The sequence below is a fragment of the Nicotiana tabacum genome, chromosome 22 (genome assembly GCF_000715075.1).
Source record: "Nicotiana tabacum cultivar K326 chromosome 22, ASM71507v2, whole genome shotgun sequence".
In the NCBI taxonomy this organism is placed as follows: Eukaryota; Viridiplantae; Streptophyta; class Magnoliopsida; order Solanales; family Solanaceae; genus Nicotiana; species Nicotiana tabacum.
Window position 1 is genome coordinate 181,201,667 of NC_134101.1, and position 23,083 is coordinate 181,224,749.

At 38.0% G+C, this 23,083-nt stretch overlaps 1 protein-coding gene across 1 annotated transcript; it reads left to right on the top strand.

Moving 5' to 3' along the window:
* The first annotated feature begins 6,811 nt into the window (after nt 1-6,811).
* Nucleotides 6,812-7,473, top strand: LOC142176180 (uncharacterized). Its single transcript, XM_075243270.1, has 2 exons — nt 6,812-7,054; nt 7,165-7,473. Exons 1-2 carry the CDS (start codon nt 6,812-6,814, stop codon nt 7,471-7,473), a joined length of 552 nt encoding a protein of 183 aa, XP_075099371.1.
* The last annotated feature ends 15,610 nt before the right edge of the window (nt 7,474-23,083 follow it).

Genomic DNA, 23,083 nt, shown 5'->3' on the forward strand with positions numbered 1-23,083 from the left:
GTTAGCGAAAAAACAGTGCACTGTGATCTCCTCTGTACATATTTGATCACATCATTCCCATTTATCTCCTTTCACTACTTTGTTATCCATCTGCTTCCCTCTCGTTCTTGGCAGCCTTCACCCTCAAATAAGGACATTGCAATTTATCAGAATTCACAATCTTTCTACCTTGTGCATCAAGTTGTGCAAAGCCTTGAGATTCAATATTCCCACTATCCAAACCATAATTAGCTAAGTGATCAGCTAAACTATTGCCTTCCCTCAGAATATGAGACACTCGAACATTGCATTCATCCATTAGCAGTCGGATTTCTTCAACATACTCATGAATATTCCAAGGGGCTACCCATTTTCCTTCTAATACATTCTTCATGAGCATGGAGTATGTTTGTAGCATAACATGTGTGAATCGATGGTCCACATGGTATCTCAAAGCGTCCAAGAATGCAACAGCCTCTGCCTCTGCCTCATTATTTTTAGCGTGTGGTATCTCCCTTCCTAGTGCATAAATTACATCTCCCTCCTCATCTCTCAACACATAACGTATGGAACTCCTTCCAGAATCTCCCCTACTTGCACCATCTGTATTGACCTTGATCCATCCTTCATTAGGGAGTTCCCAGATCACTTTTGTTACCTTCAAATCTGGAGTATACTGCTCCACTTTTTGAATCAAGTCCGGCCATTTTGTGAGGAACATTTTGCAAGCTAGGTTTCCTTACTTTGATAAGCTACTGTAAGGTAGTAGAGACTTGGTTTATAACTCGACTAATTGTCACCACCTCATGATACTTCTGGCTATTGCTTCTTTTCCATAACTCCCACATGATGATAGCAGGAAATACTTGTAGAATAAGCTGCAGACGAGGTACAACTTTTGCTGTCCAGCATTTCACAATTGCTTGGTGCAATGTCAAACCTTCCATACTAATTCCTTCATTTGTTAGGAAATAGGTCCACACTCTTGTAGTCTTGTAGCTGCAACAGATGTAAAACACAAATAAGGCAGTGATTCCTGTTCTTGAGCGCGACACCAGCATTTCGATGGCATACAATATCCCAATCGTCTCATCCAATCATCTAGAGGCAGCTTTGCTTTCCACACCTTCCACAAAAAGAAAGATATTTTAAACGGCAATCCTTTTATCCACATTTTACTGTAGGCCACAGCAGTATCATTCCTTCTCCTAAAATATTCCTAAGCAGACTTCACACTAAATTCCCCTCTTGTTTCCAACATCCAAAATGGGTTATCTAATACCTCATGTGCAACTGGAGGCTTAATGTTCTCCAATATATGTACAGAATACTCCTCAGGTAATACCTCCATCAATTTGTCAACATCCCATGCACCATCTTGCACAACATCGTACACATTATTAACAGAATCATCAATGACAAATTCTGGAGGTGTAATAAAATAAAGTGTTCCAAGCCCTGTCCAGTTTTCATACCAGAAAAGAGCAGAACCCATTCTTGGATGCCAACCTATTTGATGTTCAATAAGATCTCTGCACTCTAACATCCTCCTCCACACATGTGATCCAGCTCGCAAAGGAACAATAATAGGATTGAGTTTCTTACAATACCTTTGACTCATGAATACACCCCACAAAGTAGGTTTTGTTCTGAAATTCCACCATAACTTAGAAAATAAAGCTTTGGAAACATCATGAAGTGATCTAAAACCTACCCCTCCCTTTTTGACATGGTAGACACAATTTGTCCTACGATGTCCAATGTCTACCCTTTGTACCCACAGCACTACTCCAAAAAAATTGAGCAAACATCTTATGTAATTTGTTTATGACATTTGGAGGGGGATTGACAGTTGACAGCAAATGGATTGGCATACTTTGCATGACATGAGAAATCAATAAAGCTCTACCTCCTATTGATAACAACTTACCTTTCCAGGCCTGTAGCTTATCCATGACTTTGGTGATGAGGCCTTGATAATGATCCATCTTTCTTCTACTGTAGAAAATAGGGAAACCAAGGTATATAAATGGGAACTCTTGCCTACTGATGCCAGTTATCCTTTGAACCTTGTTCACAACTCCCTCAAGTGAAGAATGGTGCATATAAACCGCAGATTTAGGTTTATTAATCAATTGACCCGAGGCAACTTCATAAGCAGATAATACTTCCATTATCAATTGCAAAGATGTAGCATCAGAAGAGGAGAAAATGATAGTGTCATAGGCATAAGGTTCGCATTTGCGACCACACCAGAAACCAACAATTTTTCCGGACACTAAAATGAGCATAACTTCCTCATACGATGTCCAAATTCGATGATTCTTTTTCCTATGGCTCCATAATTTCGATACGGATCTAATGGTTTAATAAAAACTGAATTTGGATCTCATTTGCTCAATGTGGTGTTATTTTTTCTTGAAGAAACGACGATGAAGAATCCAAAAACAAGCGCAACATAGCCTAAACCTATCCGAAACTCACCCAAGCCCTCGGGGATCCAAACCAAACATGCATGCAAGTCTAAAAATATCATACAGACTTGCTCGTGCGATCAAATCATCAAAATAACATCAAAAACTATGAATTTAACCTCAAAACTCATGATTTTCTAACTTTTCAACCGGACGTCCAAATCACGTCAAATCAATTCTGATTCTCAGCAAATTTCATAGATAGGACATAAATATCATAACAAACTTGTACCAGACTCCGGAACCAAAATACAGGTCTGATACCAACGAGTTCAAACATTAATTCATTTATTTATTTCCTTTAAAAACCAACACAATAATTTTCTTCAAAAATTATTTTCTGAGGCTAGGGACCTCGGAATTCAATTCCAGGCATACGCCCAAGTCCCATATTTTACCACGGACCTCCCAAGATTGTCTTAACACAGATCCGGATCCATTTACAAAAATGTTGATCAAAATCAACTAAAACCAAATTTTAACTCTAGAAATTACTATATTTTCATATTTTCACATAAAAGCTTTCCGGTTTCATGCTCGAACTGCGCACGCAAGTTGATACACGTAATATGAAACTACTCGTGACCTCAAACTGTCGAACCGGATAAAATTGCTCAAAACGACCAGTCAAATCATCACACAGAAGGTGGAGGTACAAGCTATGGTCACCAAACTGGCGAAGGACTCGCTCAGTGGCATGATGCTCGACAATATTGAGACACATCAACGGGACAGAAGAGCTCTAGATAAGTCGCCCGGTCGAGCAATAATCGGGCAAACCAGCTATTAGCTCATCGTTGTATGGCCTCCAAATGAACTATTACGTAAAAACAAGAACCGTGAGTATATAAAACACATGTAAATCCACGCTAAGTAAACTTAAGTATAGAATTACCTGTGTGTCCTCTAGCAAATCCAATAAATCTCTGCAATAGGGGAGATTATGTTGAGCCTCGTACACACGTCCGTATCCCCGCCTATCAACCCACCTCCTAGCCAAAGGGAAAAACAGTGGAGATGGTGCATCCTAAGCTATGGGTGGTAGAGGTGGATGAAACTGCAGGAACCGCTCTCAGGCCCAAACCTAACAGACAATTTGGACATACAATTTAAGGTATATTTTTATGATGTATGTTATAATGAAGAGAGTATTTGACTATGTTTTCACCTACAGCAGCGGCATAAATCCTGCAACGTCTCAATGGGTACCTATGCATGCCCGTTATATCTGCCGGTACAAGTTACCAAGAACAACATCACCCCAGCTGTACTGATGTAAATCATCTAGCCGCTCAAGATGATCAAGAAATCTCAAGCTGACTAGGTTTTCCGAAGTGTTTGAGAACAATACGCCTCCAAATATAAGCAACAACAGCGACCTTGTGTTCCGGTTAATATGAAGCTCCGGTGTATCATAAGTAATGTCATCATGCATGGCCTCCAAATGCAGTCGGACTGGCATCAATGCAATACGACTAGCCCCAACCGATACACCCTCATCCTCTGGCCGGAAACCGATGAGCCACTGCAACGTGTCCAGGTACTAGGCTCCCATATAATCTCTCATGGGTAGCGGAAAAGCAACAAGAAGTCCATCAACCGGCACCCATACAAAACCTCCACATCCTGCAGCGTGATAGTCGCCTCGCCACTGGGCAAATGGCTCTGGTCGCCACCGCTCTATCAAAGCTGTGATCAACGACCAATCCAGCTGTAGTCGGCCGATCTCAATGATCCTATAAAAACCCGTATCCTGTAGGCGTCTGACTATACAGGGATGGAGCTGGCGGTCCTTAAGAATTTTATATTTTATATGTTACTTTAATATGTTAGTTTTATTATTTTATATATTAGTTTTATTATTTTATATGGTAGTTTTATTATTTTATATGTTTGTTAGTTATTCACCTATTTTTTACTATACATGATTTAATTATTAAATATTTACATTTTGGTTCCGGACACAATATTTAAGACGCAGTAGCACCAATATATCCTGAATTCTTATGTTCATGATGAGAAAAATTTTCCGATATTTTATTCAACATGTCTGTTATTTTATATGTTAGTTTATTATTGTATATGATAGTTTTATTATTGTATATGATAGTTTTATTATTTAATATGTTGGTTTTATTATTTTATATGTTTGTTCGTTTGTTACTGGCTTATTTTTTAATATACTAAAATTAAATAATTAATTTTCATAACTATAAAAGATTTAATTATTAAATATTTACATTTTGGTTCTGGACACAATATTTTAGGCCCAGTAGCACCAATGTATCCTGAATTCTTATGTTCTTACGTTTGTTGACTGTAATTGGAGATAGTTTGTGTTTGAACTATCAGCTTTTTGGCATATTTTTGGGAATAAGAGATACTTAAATTATCTTATTTCTATAACTACAAGGATACTACTCTAAAGAGCACTACATTTTACTACACTAAAAGGTCACCACATTACAAATACGAGCACTACATTAGGACAAGATACCACTACAAGGAACTAAAGTAAAATTTTATCTAGTTTACTTGTCTTCTAGCAAATTAATAATCTAAACCGGATAAAAACAACAAATCAATTTAATCATAAAACAATCACGAAATTACATATACCACAATAAAAAGTAACTAATTACATTTTCTTAACAACTAATAATAATTTCTCTATTTTACTAATTTTTTTAGCACACTAATACTATAGTCCGGATAAAAAATAACAAATTAGTTAAATCGCAAAGCAATCACAAAATAACATAGAGCACATAAAAATAAAAAATATGCAATTTTTATACAAGTTTTAACAAAAACTAAGTCGAAATGCCTCGATTTAAGGTTTTTAGAAAGTCAAAGATTTTGTGATTTGGAGCCGAAACAAGCAACAACGTCCGAGATAACGCCTTAGCTAGCGCGTGGGACCGAGAATCTTTAGTTTTTGTGGGATGGGTGGGCTCCACTCAAGTTTTTTTGGATTAAAAATGGGGGGGGGGGTACCGCTGGTTGTTTTAATTTGGGGGGGGGGCGATTTTTGTTCTGTTTTGGGAAAGATGAAGACCGTTCTTTATTATATATATAGCGTCTCTTTGTTAAGACACTATATATATAACGTCTTAACAAAAGATGTTATATTTTCCCGCTTAAATTAATTCAATATAGCGTCTTTTAAAAAGACGCTATACTTAACTGGCCAAACGGCCGTTAAAGTATAGTGTCTTTCAAAAATATGCTATATATATTTTGGTCACTACATTTTTTTTCCACATATGTTCATTCTATGAGTCTAAAAGAACCATATTTTGGTTCAGGACTCCTTAAATTAGACTTCGCTTTTATTGAACATCTAAATTAGAACCAAATTGTACCTATTAAATACGCACTACACAAGCGTGCCTCGTGGAAAAATAAATAAATTCATATGTGACACGTGAAAATTTTTAACAAAAAACTCTCATTTTACATTATTTTTTATCAAAATCTCCCCCCTTCGTCTTCTTGCCCCTTCCCCATGCCCTTTCTTTTGGTTTTTCCCAACTCCACCGATTATCACTGGTACTAGAATGTACCAACAACTATGGCGTGGGAGCTTATGAATGAGCCTAGATGCACATCAGATTGTGCTTTGTCCTTTTTAGTTCGTTCTTTCTCCATATCTATGCATTTATCTATGACTCCAAGTTTTAAGAAGCAAAGTTTAAATCAATGCATATCTGATATCCCATTGTTCCAGCTTTTTCATTTGGGGAAGATAAGGGTTGCTGGTGGCACTTTCCAACCGGCGACAAAATTTTCGGTGGTGGTTTGTTGAAGACTGAAGCTGCAATGTATAAAAGCTAGGAATTAAACTGTACATTAGTAAACTTGTAACTGAAATCAGGAAGTTGGTTATTAACTACTTTGTGTTAGTTAAGGGGATGGAAGAATCTGTAAAGCAGATTTATCATGTATATATACTCATGATCAGCTCATTTTTTATGTAATCAAGTTAATGAATATGAATACAATACACTTTCTTTCCTCCTCTCTCAAGATCATCTAATCCTCTCTGTCTTCCTCGACTCTATTTTTGCTTTTATCTCTTCTTCTTCATCTTCTATATATTTTTTTTTTGAGTTATTAGTTTACATAATTGAACACAAATCAGTTCATGGTATCAAAACAGTAAAGCCATAGAGCTTGAAGATCGATTCAATTTCGCACAAACATTTGAAGAAAGAATCATCTTTCAAAATCAAAGAACCATGAATAGGTAATACTGCAGATTATAAACTTTCAGCTTATTGGTATCGAAAACTACTCTATTTGGTTTCGATCAATGAGATTTTCTCTGTTAGGAAGGAATAAACTAGGACTTGTGGATGACTCTTGTAAAAAGGAGGATTTTTATGAAGCTATGGGGAATCATTGGGAACAAGGTTAATGTCATAGTTCTTTCTTGGATAATGAGTTCAATAGCAAAAGGGCTTCTACGAGGCATTATGTATGCTACTAATGCACAAGCTGTTTGGGAAGAATTGCATGAACGATTTAACAAAATTGATGGTTCACAAACCTTTAATGTTCATAAAGAGATTGCTACGTTATCTCAAGGAACTACTTATGTGTCTAGCTATTTCTCAAAATTAAAAGAGTTATGGGAAAATTTGAGGTATTAGTTCCTCCTCCTAGCTACAGCTATTAAAAATCCAAAGAGTTTAAATTGCATCTGCAGAAACTGAAGTTGTTTCAGTACTTAATAGGGCTTAACGACTCATATGCCCAGGCTAGAAGCCAAATCTTGCTCATGAGTCCAATACCATCTGTAAACGAAGCCTACTATATGGTTATAAGTTATGAAAGCAAAATGTCAATCAAAAATGTGACTGGTATCTTAGGAGCTAATCCTGCAGTAATGCTAGAAAACTATGAAGCTGCTATGTTCACCAAAAATGGTGGTGGAAATCAGAACTACAAGTTCAAAAAGAACTATAATTTGTTGTGTGAAGTATGCAATCTTAAGGGGCATACCAAAGAAACCTGATATAGGGTGGTAGGATACCCTTCTGAATTCAAGAAAAGGAAATTTGGGCAATGTAACGATCCGGACAATAGTTTTGAGAATTAACACCTCTATCCCTTATTAACTGCTTCCCTCGTATCTATTTCTACTATTGTGATTTTCCAGGATGGTTCATCTTGAGTTTTAGAGTGTTTTGGGACACTTAGTCCATAAATGAGAGTTTAAGTCTTGAAAATTGGACCGTAGCCGGAGCAGTGTGAAGATGGGTCCGGAATAGAATTATGTTGAGTTTGTTAGCTCCATTGGGTGATTTCTGTCTTAGGGGCGTGCCCGGATTGTATTTTGGATGTCCATAGCTTATTTAGGCTTGAAATGGCGAAAGTTGATTTTTTGAAGTTTTGGGCCGATAGTGAAATTTTGATATCAGGGTTGGAATCCGATTCCGAAAGATGGAATAGGTCCATAGTGGTGAATATGACTAGTGTACAAAATTTGGGGTCAATCGGACATGGTTTGGTTGGTTTCGGTATCGGTTCTAGAATTTTGGAAATTCAAGTTTATTAGGTTTGGATTGGAGGGTGATTCGTGGTTTTAGAATTTTTTGGTGTGATTTGAGAGCTCGACTAAGTTTTTATGATGTTTTAGGATTGCTTGGTATGTTTGGTTGAGGTCCCGGGGGCCTCGGGTGATTTTCGGATGCTTAACGAATTTGAATTTGAACTTAGGCAATTTCTGCTGAAACTGTTGTTTTTGCACCTGCGGATCTTGGACCACAGGTGCGGTGCTGCAGAAGCTGCTGAGTGTACCATAGAAGCGGAAATGGACCAAGCATCAGGGACTGCAGATGGGCCTGGGGAACCGCAGATGCGGAAACCACAGATGCAGCCAAGTGACCGAAGATGCAGCCCCAACTCAAGTAAGCAATTTCCGCACCTGCGATGGTTTTTCCGCAGGTGCGGTATCGCAGATGCGGTGGACCCCTCGCAAAAGAAGGATCTCTGGTAGAAAAAGGGCTAAGTCAAGGGTTTTATCCCATTTTCAATTTTGGAACTTTTGGAGCTCGGTGGGAGGCGATTTCTTGAGTAATTTTGAAGGAGAACTATTGGATAATGAATTCTCACTCTAATTTGATTCTAATACATTAATCTATTATTATCTTCCTCATCTAATTAAGGAATTCGAGGGTGGAAATTTGGTAATGGGGGAAAACGTCCCCCAATGTAAAATCTAAGTTTTGAATAGGCATTTGACGTTGGATTGGGATGATTTTTGTACGAGTGATCTCATGAGTGAATGGGAGTTCATAATTCGTGATTTTTACCCTATTTCGAGGCGTGGGCTTGGGGTGGATTTTTGGGAATTTTCCTATTTTATTGTCTTAGCTTTAAATTCATTAGCTAAACTAGTTGCTTGTAGTTATATTTACGTTATGTAATTGATTTGATTAGATTTGGGCCACTCAGAGTTGGATACTCGTGGCAAGAGCATGATATCGGATTTATTTGAGCGTAGTTTGAGGTAAGTGGCTTGCCTAACCTTGTGTGGGGAACTCCCCTTAGGATTTTGGTATTGTTATATGAATGACGGGTACGTGAGGTGACGAGTGCGTACACATGCTAATTGTTGAAAAATCATGTTTTCATTAAGTAAATGTTTATGTTTCCTTTAATTGAGCAATACTAGTATATGAAGCGTCATGTTTACCGTAGGAAATCATGCTTATGTGACTTAACTGTCTTATCTATTTTAACTGCTTACTTGGATTCTGTGTAGCATGTTTAGAGTAGAAATTACCTTTCTCTTGATACGAATTTGAATAGAACTGTAGATTTCCTTGTTGGGATTTTTGTGTATTTACTTTGGGACTATGGAACGGTATTCCGGGAGATCCCCCTGCACATTTATGTTTGGGACTACGAGACGGCCCCCCCCCCCCCCCCGCACATTTATATTTGGGACTACGGGGTGGTATCCCAGGAGACCCCCCTGCACATTTATGATTTGGACTACGGGACGCTATTCCAGGAGATCCTCTATACATTCACATTTGGGACTACGGGACGTTATCCTGGGAGATCCCCTATTGTTATCTCTGTGCACTGAAGTATTTCTTTCTGTGATTTTATTTTTCATTGACTGCTAGTATTTGTAACTATACTGCCATATTTCACATTGTTTTACCTTGTTATATATATATAACCAGTAGGGCTCTAACCTTCCTCATTACTACTCGACCGAGGTTAGGCTTGGTATTTCCTCGGTACCACTGTGATATATTCATGCCCTTTCCTGCACATGTTTTTCGTGTGCAGATCCAGGTTCTTCTGCTCAGCCATACTATCCATGAAGCGAGGCGATCCAGGGACTTTGAGGTATATCTGTCGCGTCCGCAGACCTAGAAGTCCCTCTCTATTCTCCCTTCAGTTATAAACTTCTTGTATTTTCCTTTGTTAGACTTCTGGAGTTAGCACACTATTTATTTTCTTTAGATTGTGATTCATGAGATTTCGGGTTTTAGGAGTGCTATATTCAGTCGAGAGTGTTATTATTGTATATGTCGAGCGGCATTTAAAACTCTTTAATTCTATTTACCTGTTAGTTGGCTAGTTTTGTATCTTTAATTCATTTTAGGCGATGTGTTAGGCTTACCTAGTCTTATAGACTAGGTGCCCTCACGACAGTTCACGGAGGGAGAACTTGGGTCGTGATAGGCAATCTGTAGCTTATAATATATAGATGGACAATTGCACTTTTCAAAATGGTTAGAGTGATGGCTACAATGATTTTCCACAAGCCAGCTTTCCATCGACTAAACCAAGAGTGGAGTACTCTAGTATGCATCAAAAACAAGACACTCTTAATAGACAAAATGCAACCACTATTCCTACATTGTTTACCAAAAGAGGTACAATCAGCTTCTATAAATGATAAACAAAGAGGAAGCAATATCAACTCACTCAGCTAATATAACATGTAAGCATAATGAGTGCATTGCTACTAAAAATCTCCAGGAATGGATCATTGACACAGGTGCAACCAACCATATGGTGTCAAGCTTAAGCTACTTGAATAGTGATGCAATAATTAGGTCTGAAATACCAAAAATGGTGGTTCTATCTAATGGTGTTCTATTTCTAGTCACACATGTAGGAACAAGTAGTCTCTTTAACAGGGATACTGTCATAAATTTTTTGCATCTACCGCAGTTTAGATACAATCTTCTGTCTGTATCTAAAATAAATAAAGAGCTAAATTAGATGTTTGTTTTCTTCCCTGAATTTTGTGTTTTTCAGGATCTCTTGAATGGGAGATGATCAGGCACCCGTGCCCCCTGCTAGAGCCAGCAGAGGCCAGGGCCAGGGTAGAGGCCGAGGACGCACATGTGGTGTAGCCAGAGCACCCATGCGAGCTACTATAGAGGAGCCACCAGCAGCTCCATCCAGAGATGTGTCCATTGGTGATGACGGGGTATTGAGGATGCAAGATCGGATTTGTGTACCTAATGTTGATGGGCTTCAGGAGTTGATTTTGGAGGAGGCCCACAGTTCATGGTATTCCAATCATCCAGGTGCCGCGAAGATGTACCAGGATGTAAGATAGCACTATTGGTGGAAGAGGATGAAGAAAGATATAGTTGGGTTTGTAGCTCAGTGCCTCAATTGTTAGCAGGTGAAGTATCAGCATCAGAGACCGGATGGCTTGCTTCAACAGATAGAGATTCCGGAGTGGAAGTGGGAGCAGATCACCATAGACTTCGCAGTTGGACTTCCACAAACTTTGAGGAAGTTCGATGCCATTTGGGTAATTATGGATCGGCTAACCAAGTCTGCACACTTCATTCCTATGTGTACTACCTATTCTTCAGAGCGGTTGGCTGAGATTTATATCCGAGAGATTGTTCGCCTGCATGGTATTCTAGTTTCTATCATTTCAAATAGAGGTACTCAGTTTACATCATGCTTCTAGAGAGTCGTGCAGCATGAGTTGGGTACTCGGGTAGAGCTGAGCACATCATTTCACCCCTAGATGGACAGACAGTCCAAGCGCACTATTCGGATTCTTGAGGATTACTTTGTGCGTGTGTGATGGAGTTTGGAGGTTCTTGGGATCAGTTCTTGCCACTTGCGTAGTTTGCCTACAACAACAGTTATCAGTCCAGCATTCAAATGGCACCGTATGAGGCTTTGTATGGTAGGCGGTGTAGATCCCCGGTGGGTTGGTTTGAGTCGGGCGAGGCTAGGTTATTGGGCACAAACTTAGTTCAGGATGCTTTGGATAAGGTTAAGGTGATTCAGGATAGACTCCACACGGTCCAGTCCAGACAGAAGAGTTATGCATACCAGAAGGTTCGTGATGTTTCCTATTTGGTTAGAGAGCCGGTCTTGCTTCGGGTTTTGCCTATGAAGGGCGTTATGAGATTTGGAAAGAAGGGAAAGTTGAGCCCAAGGTTTATGGCTACTTTGAGGTATTGCGACGTGTTGAGGAGGTTGCTTATGAGCTTGCCTTAACTCCCAGCTTGAAAGGAGTTCATCCAGTATTTCAAGTTTCGATGCTTCGGAGATATCACTATGATCCATCGCACATGTTGGATTTTAGTTCAGTCCAGTTGGACAAGGATCTACCTTATGTTGAGGAGCCAGTGGCTATATTGGACAGGCAGGTTCGAAAGCTGAGGTCAAAGAGCATTGCATCAGTAAAGGTTCAATGGAGTGGTCAGCCGGTTGAGGAGGCGACTTGGGAGACCGAGCAGGATATGCGCAGCCATTACCCTCATCTCTTCACCACTTGAGGTATGTCTCTATGCTCATTCAAGGACGAACGAATATTTTAAGAGGGGGAGGATGTAACGACCCAGCCGGTCGTATTGAGAATTAATGCCTTGATCCCCTATTAATTGCTTCCCCCGTGTCTTTTTCTGCTATTGTGATTGTCGGGATGGTTCATCTTGAGTTTCAGAGTGTTTTAGGACACTTAGTCCCTAAATGAGAGTTTAAGTCTTGGAAATTGGATCATAGCCAGACTAGTGTAAAGATGGGTATGGAATGGAATTCCGTCAATTCTGTTAGCTCCGTTGGGTGATTTTGGGCTTAGGGGTGTATCCGTATTGTATTTTGGATATCCCTAGCTTATTTAGGCTTGAAATGACGAAAGTTGAATTTTTAGAGTTTCGGGCCGATAGTGGAATTTTGATATCGAGGTCGAAATCCAATTCTGGAAGTTAGAATAGGTCTGTAGTGGTGAATATGACTTATGTACAAAATTTGGGGTCAACCGGACATGGTTTGGTTGGTTTCGGCATCGGTTGTAGAATTTTTGAAATTCAAGTTCATTAGGTTTGGATTGGAGGGTGATTCGTGGTTTTAGCATTGTTTGGTGTTATTTGAGGGCTCAACTAAGTTCGTATGATGTTTTAGGATTGGTTGCTATGTTTGGTTGAGGTCCCGAGGGCCTCGAGTGAGTTTCGGATGCTTAACGGATTTGAATTTGGACTTAGGCAATTTCTAAAGTTGCTGAAACTGTTATTTTCGCACCTCCGGCTCTTGAACCGCAGGTACGGTGCCGCAGAAGTGGATGAGTGTACCTTAGAAGTGCAAATGGACCAAGCATCAAGGACCGAAGATGTGGTCGGGGAACCGTAGATGCAGTACAAGCTCAGGTAAGCGATTTTCGCACCTGCAATGGTTTTTCCGCAGGTGCGGTACCACAAATGCCAAGTCGAGGGTTTTATCCCATTTTCAGTTATAGGACTTTTGAAGTTCGGTGGGAGGCGATTTCTTGAGAGATTTTGAACGAGAACTATTGGGTAGCGAATTCTAACTCTAATTTGGTTCTAATACATTAATCTATTGTTATTTCCTCATCTAATCAAGGAATTTGAGGGTGGAAGTTTGGTAATGGGGGAAAAAGTTCCCCAATGGAAAATCTGAGCTTTGAATAGGCATTTGACGTCAGATTGGGATTATTTTTGTATGAATGATCTCGTGAGTGAATGAGTGTTCATAATTTGTGATTTTTACCCGATTCTGAGGCGTGGGCCCGGGGAGGATTTTCGGGCATTTTCCTATTTTCACGTCTTAGATTTAAATTCATTAGCTAAACTAGTTGCTTGTAGTTGTATATGAATGCCGAGTACGTGAGGTGACGAGTGCGTACATGTGCAAATTGTTGAAAAATCCTGTTTTCATTTAGTAAATGTCTATGTTCCCTTTAATTGAGCAATACTAGTATATAAAGCCTCTTGTTTAGTTTAGAATAGAATGCTTATGTGACTTAACTGTCTTATCTAATTTAACTGCTTACTTGGATTCTATGTAGCATGTTTAGAGTAGGAATTACTTGTCGCCTGATACGAATTTGAATAGAACCATAGATTTCCTTGTTGAGACTATTGTGTATTTACTTTGGGACTACGGAACGGTATTCCAGGAGATCCCCTTGCATGTTTACTTTGGGACTACGGATCAGTATTACGGGAGATCCCCCTGCACATTTATATTTGGGACTACGAGATGGTATCCCGAGAGGTCCTCCTGTATATTTATATATGGGACTACGAGATGGTATCCCGGGAGATCCCCTTGCACATTTACGATTTGGACTACGCGACGGTTCTTAGGAGATCCTTTGTACATTTACGTTTGGGACTACGGGACGTTATCCTGGGAGATCTCCTGTTTCTATCTCTATGTATTGAGTTATTTCTTTCTGTGATTTTATTTTTCATTGACTGCTATACTGCCATATTTCACACTGTTTTACCTTGTTATATATATATATATATATATATATATATATATATATATATATATATATATATATATATATACCAGTAGGGCCCTGACCTTCCTCGTCACTACTCGACCGAGGTTAGGCCTGGCATTTGCTGGGTACCGCTATGGTGTACTCATGCCCTTTCCTGCACATATTTTTTGTGTGCAGATCTAGGTTCTTCTGCTCAGCCGTACTATCTGTGAGGCGAGGAAATCCAGAAACTTCAAGGTATATCTGTCGCGTCTGCAGACCTAGAAGTCCCTATCTATTCTCCCTTCAGTTATAAACTTCTTGTATTTTCCTTTGTTAGACTTCTGGAGTCAGCACACTATGTATTTTCTTTAGCTTGTGATTCATGAGATTCTGGATTTTGGGAGTGCTATATTCAGTCGAGAGTTTTATTATTTTATATGTCGAGCGGCATTTTAAACTCTTTAATTATATTAACCTGTTAGTTGGCAAGTTTTGTATCTTTAATTCTTTTTCCGCGATGTGTTAGGCTTACCTAGTCGTAGAGACTAGGTGCCCTCACGACAGTTCACGGATGGAGAACTTGGGTCGTGACAGGCAATCTGTAGCTTATAATATACATATGGACAGGTGCACTTCTCAGAATGGTTAGAGTGGTGGCTACAATGATTTTCCACAAGCCAGCCTTCCATCGACTAAACCAAGAGTGGAGTACTCTAATATGCAGCACAAACTAGATACTCTTAATGGACAGAATGCAACCATTGTTCCTACATTGTTTACCAAAAGAGATATAATCAACTTCTACAAATGATAAACATAGAGGAAGCAACATCAACTTACTCAACTAATATAGCATGTAAGCATAATGAGTCCATTGCTACTAAAACTCTTCAGGAATGGATCATTGACACAGGTGCAACCAAGCATATGGTATCAAGCTTAAGCTGTTTGAATAGTGATACAATAATTAGGTCTGAAATACCAAAAAAGGTGGTTCTACCTAATGGTGTTGTGTTTCTAGCCACACATGTAGGAACAATTAGTCTCTTTAACAGGGATACTATCACATTTATTTTCATCTACCACAATTTAAGTACAATCTTCTGTCTATATCTAAAATAAATAAAGAGATAAATTGGATGTTTGTTTTCTTCCCTGAATTTTGTATTTTTCAGGATCTCTTGAATGGGAAGGTAAAAGTAGTTGGTAGAGAAAAGGATGGGTTGTATTTTTTTGTGACTGGTGTAGAGGAAGACACTAAAATTGCAGGCTTAAATGTTCAAGACCCAGACTGCAGAATCAACAATAAATAAGTTGATATACAACTATGGCATAGTCGACTAAGACATGCTTATATTTCTATATTGAAGAAAATTTTATTTGTTCCTGAAGAAGTTATAGCTAATAGACTAGATAATTGCAAAGTATGTCCATGTGCAAAACTATCACACCTCAAATTCGAGGAGCGCGACCGGCGCTCAACCGAGTGAATCCGGCCGAGCAAGCCTGTTTGATTCTTTGTACCCAACTCACTCATGAATAAAGAGAAGACATATTTCCATTAATCAAGCAATACGGAGATCATGTATACAACACCAAATTATTTTCATTAGTTACTTCATTTTAAAAGTCTCAAAATACACACATTTTTCATAGTTTGAAGTGGAATAAATGATTCAAACACCACATAACTCTTTTGACTTTACCAGCACCCATATTCAACCCACACTATGTTCACGGAGCCTCTAATATATACAAAAAGTATAATAATATTGCCAGCAACAGGGCTTCGGCTATACCTCAAAACGTGATAATATAATAAACCAAAAGATACATGACCATCGGAATGAGGGGGGCTCACCAAGTCTACTGGGAGAAGAATGTACTGCTACCACTAATCAAGTTTGTCTGTTGTGGAACCATCTGCATCCATTCAAGATGCATCACCCCCAGCAAAAGGGACGTTAGTACCACCGAATAGTATTAGTATGTATAACTAAATACCATTTCAATAGAATGAATAATAATACAAGGAGGAACAATCATGAAGTCAATAGAAGCCTCAGACAATATCAAAACATCAAGTTAATAACCACATAAGTTTTCAAATAAATTTTCATGTTTTTAGGTTGGGAGATCTTTAGTACCATTATATCATCATTCACAATACCATCTTACTTTTACACATAGTCTGATCACGGCCTGATCGGCTGGTCCGCCTCATTTGAAATATCAACCACAATCACAATTTCAATTTCCAGCACAATCATCACCATGTATGCGACATGGCATCCGATCACGGCCCGATTGTCTAGGCCATCTCGCCCGAGACATTACCCTTTTCTATCAATCATCTCACTTCATACTTCTTTTATATATTTTCAATTTATTGGCACTAGCGGCCACAATTATAATATCATTCTTGGTACTTGACCGTATTTCATATTTCATGCTCCCCTTTTTACTTTCACACATCTTCATTATTATCAACAACAAGACTTTTCAATTCAAGAGTTTAGGTACACATGTGAACAATTAAGAGTCTTAGACATACAGAGATTTTTCACATAATTTGGCATGATAATCTTCATTCAAACTTGACTTAAAGTCGTAATATTTATAACTCCCAACCCATACTTTGAACGCATCCTCAAATGATAACATAGCATGATAAAAAAAATATTTGGAACACATATTGGACATATATCTTTCAACACAAGTTTACTCGAAATAGCCAATTTTATAATGGTCAACTCGGGTCTTACATAACTTACATGAACACCGTGGAATTCAATTCTAAGAAAGGGGGTTTAGCCAACATACCTTAGTTGAGCTTCCTTAACTCTAAAATATTCCGGAATTCTTAGCAACTTCAATCTATTTATGAAATATAACAAATTGAACCAAAATTAGGAAGATGATCATGGTTATAGCTTATTTGAGCATTCTATCATAACTAGATGTGCATTAAGATTTCAAGATCCTCTTTATGGAGGATTCCATCATCCCACAATCCATTCTTTATTATTTTTAGCTGACAATCTTCCTACACTCTTTGTTAACATATGCGTGCAAAATAAACGACTCCTACACCCAAGAATTGTCTTGATAATTATCCATTTCTAGTTAAATTTTCGAAATTAAGAGTTAGGGTGTAGAATCTTACCTCTAGGATGAAAACCTAGTGTGCTTTCCTTGATAATCTTCAAAGACTTAAGCAAGAATTGAAGGGTAATTTGATGAAGATCATTTTCCCACTCTAGGGCACACATACTCAATCACTCTAGAAGTATCAGGTTTGCTCAAAAATGGTCCCTTGAATCTATTTTAACAAAGTAGGGTCAGGTTATAAAACCCAAAAATGAGGCTCTGGAGCAAGATCTGTGGTCGCACTTCTACGGTCCGCAAAATAGGCCGCATAATGGCCCCCAGGAACTGGCATTTTCTGCTTCTCTCTGCTACCAATCTGCGGTCTGCAAACCTGTTCTGCGGCCACACAATACGCCGTAGAACCTCCTTCTGAAAAATTTCCAAGCTGAATCTACAATCAGTGTGCGGCCAGCAAAATCGTTATGCGGGCGCATAATGGACCGCTAATTGGTCCATAATTTTGCTCAAGTTTCTGCTTCACTTTACGACCATTCTGTGGCTGCATAGTGGGCCGCAAAAATATCTTTTTTTGCCAACATTTTTCTTTAACTACCTAGAGCACTATTCAACCCAAGAAGTCCGAACCGCTTTAACACATAAGCCTATCTCGACACCACAAAATTTTGAATTTTTAGTTAAGATTTTACGATGCCTTACTAAAATAGACTAGGCTTCCATTTCTTACCAACAGTATTAGGACTACTAAATGCTTTGAACTAGTTCATATGGATCTATGGGGGCCTTACAAAGTCACTACTTTTGATCAATATAAATACTTCTTGACTATAGTAGATGATCACTCAAGAATGACCTGGATTTATCTGTTTGCTTTGATGTCTGATATGTGTGTAATTATTAAGCAATTTGTTCAGCTTATTAAAACATAATTTGATATAACTATAAAGGTGTTCATAATAGATAATGGCTCAGAGTTTGTCAACTCAGTTTGTAGTGAATTTTTCAGCAAGCTGGGGATCATTCATCAAAAGACTTGTGTTTAGACATCCCAACATAATGTTGTAGTAGAAAAAAGCATAGATACATTTTGGAAGTCACTAGAGCAATAAGATTTCAAGGTTCTATACCAATCAGATTCTGGGGAATGTGTGTACTAGCAGTTGTTCACATTATTAATAGAATGCCTAGTTCAATACTACATCACAAGTCTACATTTGAAAAAACTACACAAAAGAAAGCCATCCATTCAACATCTAAGAGTCTTAGGGTGCCTATTCTATGCTAAACATGTTCAGGAAACTAACAAAATGTTATCTAGAACAAGAGTTGCAGCACATATGGGGTATGCAAAAAATCAAAAAAGCTATTTACTTTATGACATTAAGAAAAATGAGTTTTTCATCAATAGAGATGTAATATTTAAAGAAACTGTCTTCCCCTTCTCTCTCAGTACAAACAAGCAACAAAATCAGTCCATCTTCAAAGACACCACAAGGCCAAAAATATCTATACACATAACTATATACTATAGATGATAGACAACACTGTAACATTGCTATTCCTAATGATTATCAAGCTGAAGAATAGGACATCTCTATACAACATGTTCAGTAAACTTTAGAGCTAGAAGCTGGTCCAGTTGTACCTCCATCACTAGTGTCAATACCTCAGGAAGATCTAATGCAACTACCCACTCAACGTGATCAAGTAGAGCAACACACAGAAATCCATGCAGAACCACAAGCAAATCATAAAAGATCAGAAAGGGAGAAATAACCACCTATATGGATAAAAGATTTTGTGTCACTCAATATTCATAAAGACACACCCTATTCCATATCTAACTATATCACCTATGACAAACTAAATTCACAACATCAAGCCTACATTGCAAAAATTTCAACTGTTACAGAACCAAAGACTTACTCTGAAGTATTAAAAGACCCAAGATGGGTAGATATTTTGAAACATGAAATTGAAGCATCAAATAAGAGCCATACATGGGAGGTCACTTCACTACCAGCTGAAAAAACACCTATAGGCTGTAAATAAATTTATAAAGTAAAATATAAGTCTATAGGTGAAATTGAAATATTCAAGGCAAGGCTAGTTGCCAAGGGATATAGTAAACAAGAAGGGATAGATTATCAAAATTACATTTTCTCCAGTTGTAAAGATGAAGACAGTTAGAACAATTCAAACACTTGTTGCACAAAAATGATGGTTCATACACCAAATAGATGTATATAATGCATTCCTACAAGGTGATCTTGATAATGCGATATACATGGTATTTCCATAGGTATTTAGGACTCAGTGGGAGAGTAATTAGTATGTAGACTCCTTAAATCCCTATATGGACTAAAGCAGGCTGAGAATGAGGTTCAAATAGGATCAGTATGATCATAGTTTGTACTTGGAACATACTCTACAAGGTGTTGTTCTAGTATTAGTGTATGTTGATGATATGCTTATTACTGGAGGTACACTTACTCTGATTCAAGACATAAAGGACAGACTTGAGCAAGCCTTTAAAATGAATGATCTACGAGAATTAAAGTTCTTCCTAGGAATTGTGTTTGCAAAGACAACTCAAGGTAATTAATGCATCAAAGAAAATACACTTTGGGTCTTATCTCTGAGTTGGAATTAAATGCTGCCAAATCAGCCTCTTCACCTATGGAAATCAATGTCAAATTGACTAAAAAAGAATATGATGATCACTCCGCAAAACTGGCACAACTGTTGATCCCCCTACTGATCAACATGCCTACCAAAGATTAATTGGAAAGTTACTATATTTAACTATGTCTAGACATGACATTTCGTATGGTGTTCAAATACTAAGTCAGTACTTACATCAACCAAAGAAATCACACATGGATGTTGCTATGAGAATTGTCAAATATGTGAAGAAGGAACCAAGAAGAGGGATTCTACTGTCAAGCAATAAGTTAGAAGGAATAATTGCATATTGTGAAGCAGACTAGGAAGTATGTGCACACTCAAGGAAATTAGTGATAGGTTATCTCATCAAACTAGGTGATTCTTTTTATTTCACGAAAATAAAAGAAAATAGATTACCATATCTAGAAGTTCTATTGAAGCAGAATATAGAAGTATAGAAGCAAATGTTGCAGAACTAGTTTGGATATTGAGGCTCATGGAAGAGATAAAGGCTGAGGTTAAGTTACCTAATATGATTTACATTGACAGCAAATCTGCAATCCAAATTGTAGTCAATCCAGTTTACCATGAAAGGACAAAACATATAGAAATAGATTGTCATTTTATAAGGGACAAAATAGCTCAAGGCCTTATCTCAACTCAATATATTTTTATAAAAGAACAACCTGTTGATATCCTAACTAAGGGATTAAACAAGGTGCCGCATGGGTATCTTACTTCCAAGCTAGGCGTACTGAACATATTCACTAAGTCCTAGCTTGAGGGGGAGTGTTGAAGACTGAAGCTACAATGTATAAAAGCTAGGGACTAAAGTGTACATTAGTAAAGCTGTAACTGAACTCAGGAAGTTAGTTATTAACTACCATGTGTTAGTTAAGAGGATGGAAGAATCTGTAGAGCTGATTTATCATGTATATATACTCATGATCAAATCATTTTTTATGTAATCAAGTTAATGAATATAAATACAATACACTTTTCTTCCTCCTCTCTCAAGATCATGTAATCCTCTCTCTCTTCCTCGACTCCATTTCTTCTTCTATCTCTTCTTCTTCATATTCAATATTTTTTTTCTGAGTTCTTAGTTCACATAACTGAACACAAATCAGTTCATTGTTTGTGGTTGTGCGGTCAATTAATTGTCCATAGCCTCCAAATAGGGCAAATCGGAGTTTGTTCTAGGTAATTTCTATACGAAATGGGAAGATATTTGTGGTGAGAAAGTGGTTATTTCCGGCAAATTCTACCAGTGGTTGGGTTTTCCGGGAAGTAATTCCCCGGTGCAGTCTTTTGTTTTGCCGCCAAAAGTTATTAATGGTATATTTGTGACTTTAGAAGAGAGAAGAGATGACTAATAGGGAAGGGTGCGGGTGAATGAAGGAGAAGGTAGATTGTGGTGGAAGGTGGCAGGAAGAGAGATAGTAAGGAAGAAGGAGAATTTTTCTGAGAGAAAAATGGCATCACGCACTCAATCTGTTTAATAGTTACGGTTTGGCTAGAGTTTAAGTGTTCAATAGGAACAAGAGCTTGTTGAGGTGTCTAAATAAAAAGAAAATAGGTAAGTTTAAGAGGTTGCTTTTGTGTTTGGCCTTTTATTAAATTGTAGAATCCATAATTATGTTAATTCAAAGAAAACATTTTCGTGTGCAATTTTTCTCTTTCCCTTAAAACAAAATCAAATCTAAAGCTTTCAAAATAAAAGGCTAAACTCACTTGATATATATGTCCTAGATATTTATATTATTTTATTTTTCTATTTTCCTGGAAAAAATGAAACTAGCTAAAAATGAAGGATTAGAATTTAGGGTTAGAATTAAAGAAATTAATATTCAAATGCTAAAGATATATCATACCAAAATGAGAGACAAAAATTAAGCGTCTACAATATTAGAGAGATCTGGTTTGAAATAAATTCATTAAATCGTTTATTTCAGACATAATTCGAATCAATCCATTTAAAAGTTTAGATCAACTAGAGTGTCTTAAACCCATGTCAACAAAACATAAAAGCATATCTCATCCATTTCAATTTGGGAAGACTACCAAAATTGTCAGTGCATAGACAATTTCAACTAAACTAGCCCAAAACAAAATCAACAACAACAACAACCTAGTGAAATCCCATTAGTGGAGTATGAAGAGGGTAGTATGTATGCATACCTTACCCCTACTTCGAGGGGTAGAGATGTTATTTCCGATAGACCCTCTACTCAAGAAGACGAAAAGAGATAATATATCAGTACCATTAATAAAAATCATAGAAAGAAATAACAGCATCACAAGAACATAGATGAAAAGCAAAACGATAACCAGTAGATAAAGCTTGGCACTAAGAGAAATGAAAGAGTGATGTGAACTCAATATTAACCACTAGCAGTCTAAGACAAAGTCCTAACAAACTAGCCTCGCTCTAATACGCCATGGAGATATGCACAACTACCTTCTAATCTACGACCTTAATGCTCGACCTCTACAACTTTCAGTCTAGGGCCATGTCTTCAGTAATATAAAGCATCGCCATTTCCTACCTGATCACCTCTACCCAATACTTCTTAGAGCGCCCTCTACCTCTCCTTGTATCCACGAAAGCCAGTCGCTCGCACCTCCTTATCGAGGCATCTGGGTTTCTCCTCTGAACGTACCAGAACCACCTGAGCCTTGCTTCCCGCATCTTATCATCCATGGGGGTCACACACACCTTCTCCTGATATCTTCATTCCTAATCATATCCATCTTAGTGTGCCCATAGATCCACTTAACAACCTTATTTCTTCTACTTTCATCTTTTGGACATGTGAGTTCTTAACTGGCTAACACTCAACCCCATATGATATAGCCGGTCTAACCAGTGCTCTATAAAACTTACCTTTGAGTATTGGTGGAACTTTCTTGTTACATAGGACTCCAGAAGCTAACCTCCATTTCATCCACCCCACCCCTATACGGTGTGTGACATCCTCGTCGCTCTCCCCATCCCCCTGTATGACCGACCCAAGGTACTTGAAACTACCCCTCTTGGGGATGACCTATAATCCAAGCCTCATGTCCAATCCCGCATACGCCGGCTCAATACTGAACTTGCACTCTAGGT

Excerpts from the sequence above, each read along its gene's own strand:
- LOC142176180 (XM_075243270.1), top strand. The coding sequence starts at position 6,812 with ATGACTCTTGTAAAAAGGAGGATTTTTATGAAGCTATGGGGAATCATT. Across the intron at positions 7,055-7,164 it reads TATCTCAAGGAACTACTTAT|AAACTGAAGTTGTTTCAGTA; the intron begins GTGTCTAGCTAT and ends TTGCATCTGCAG.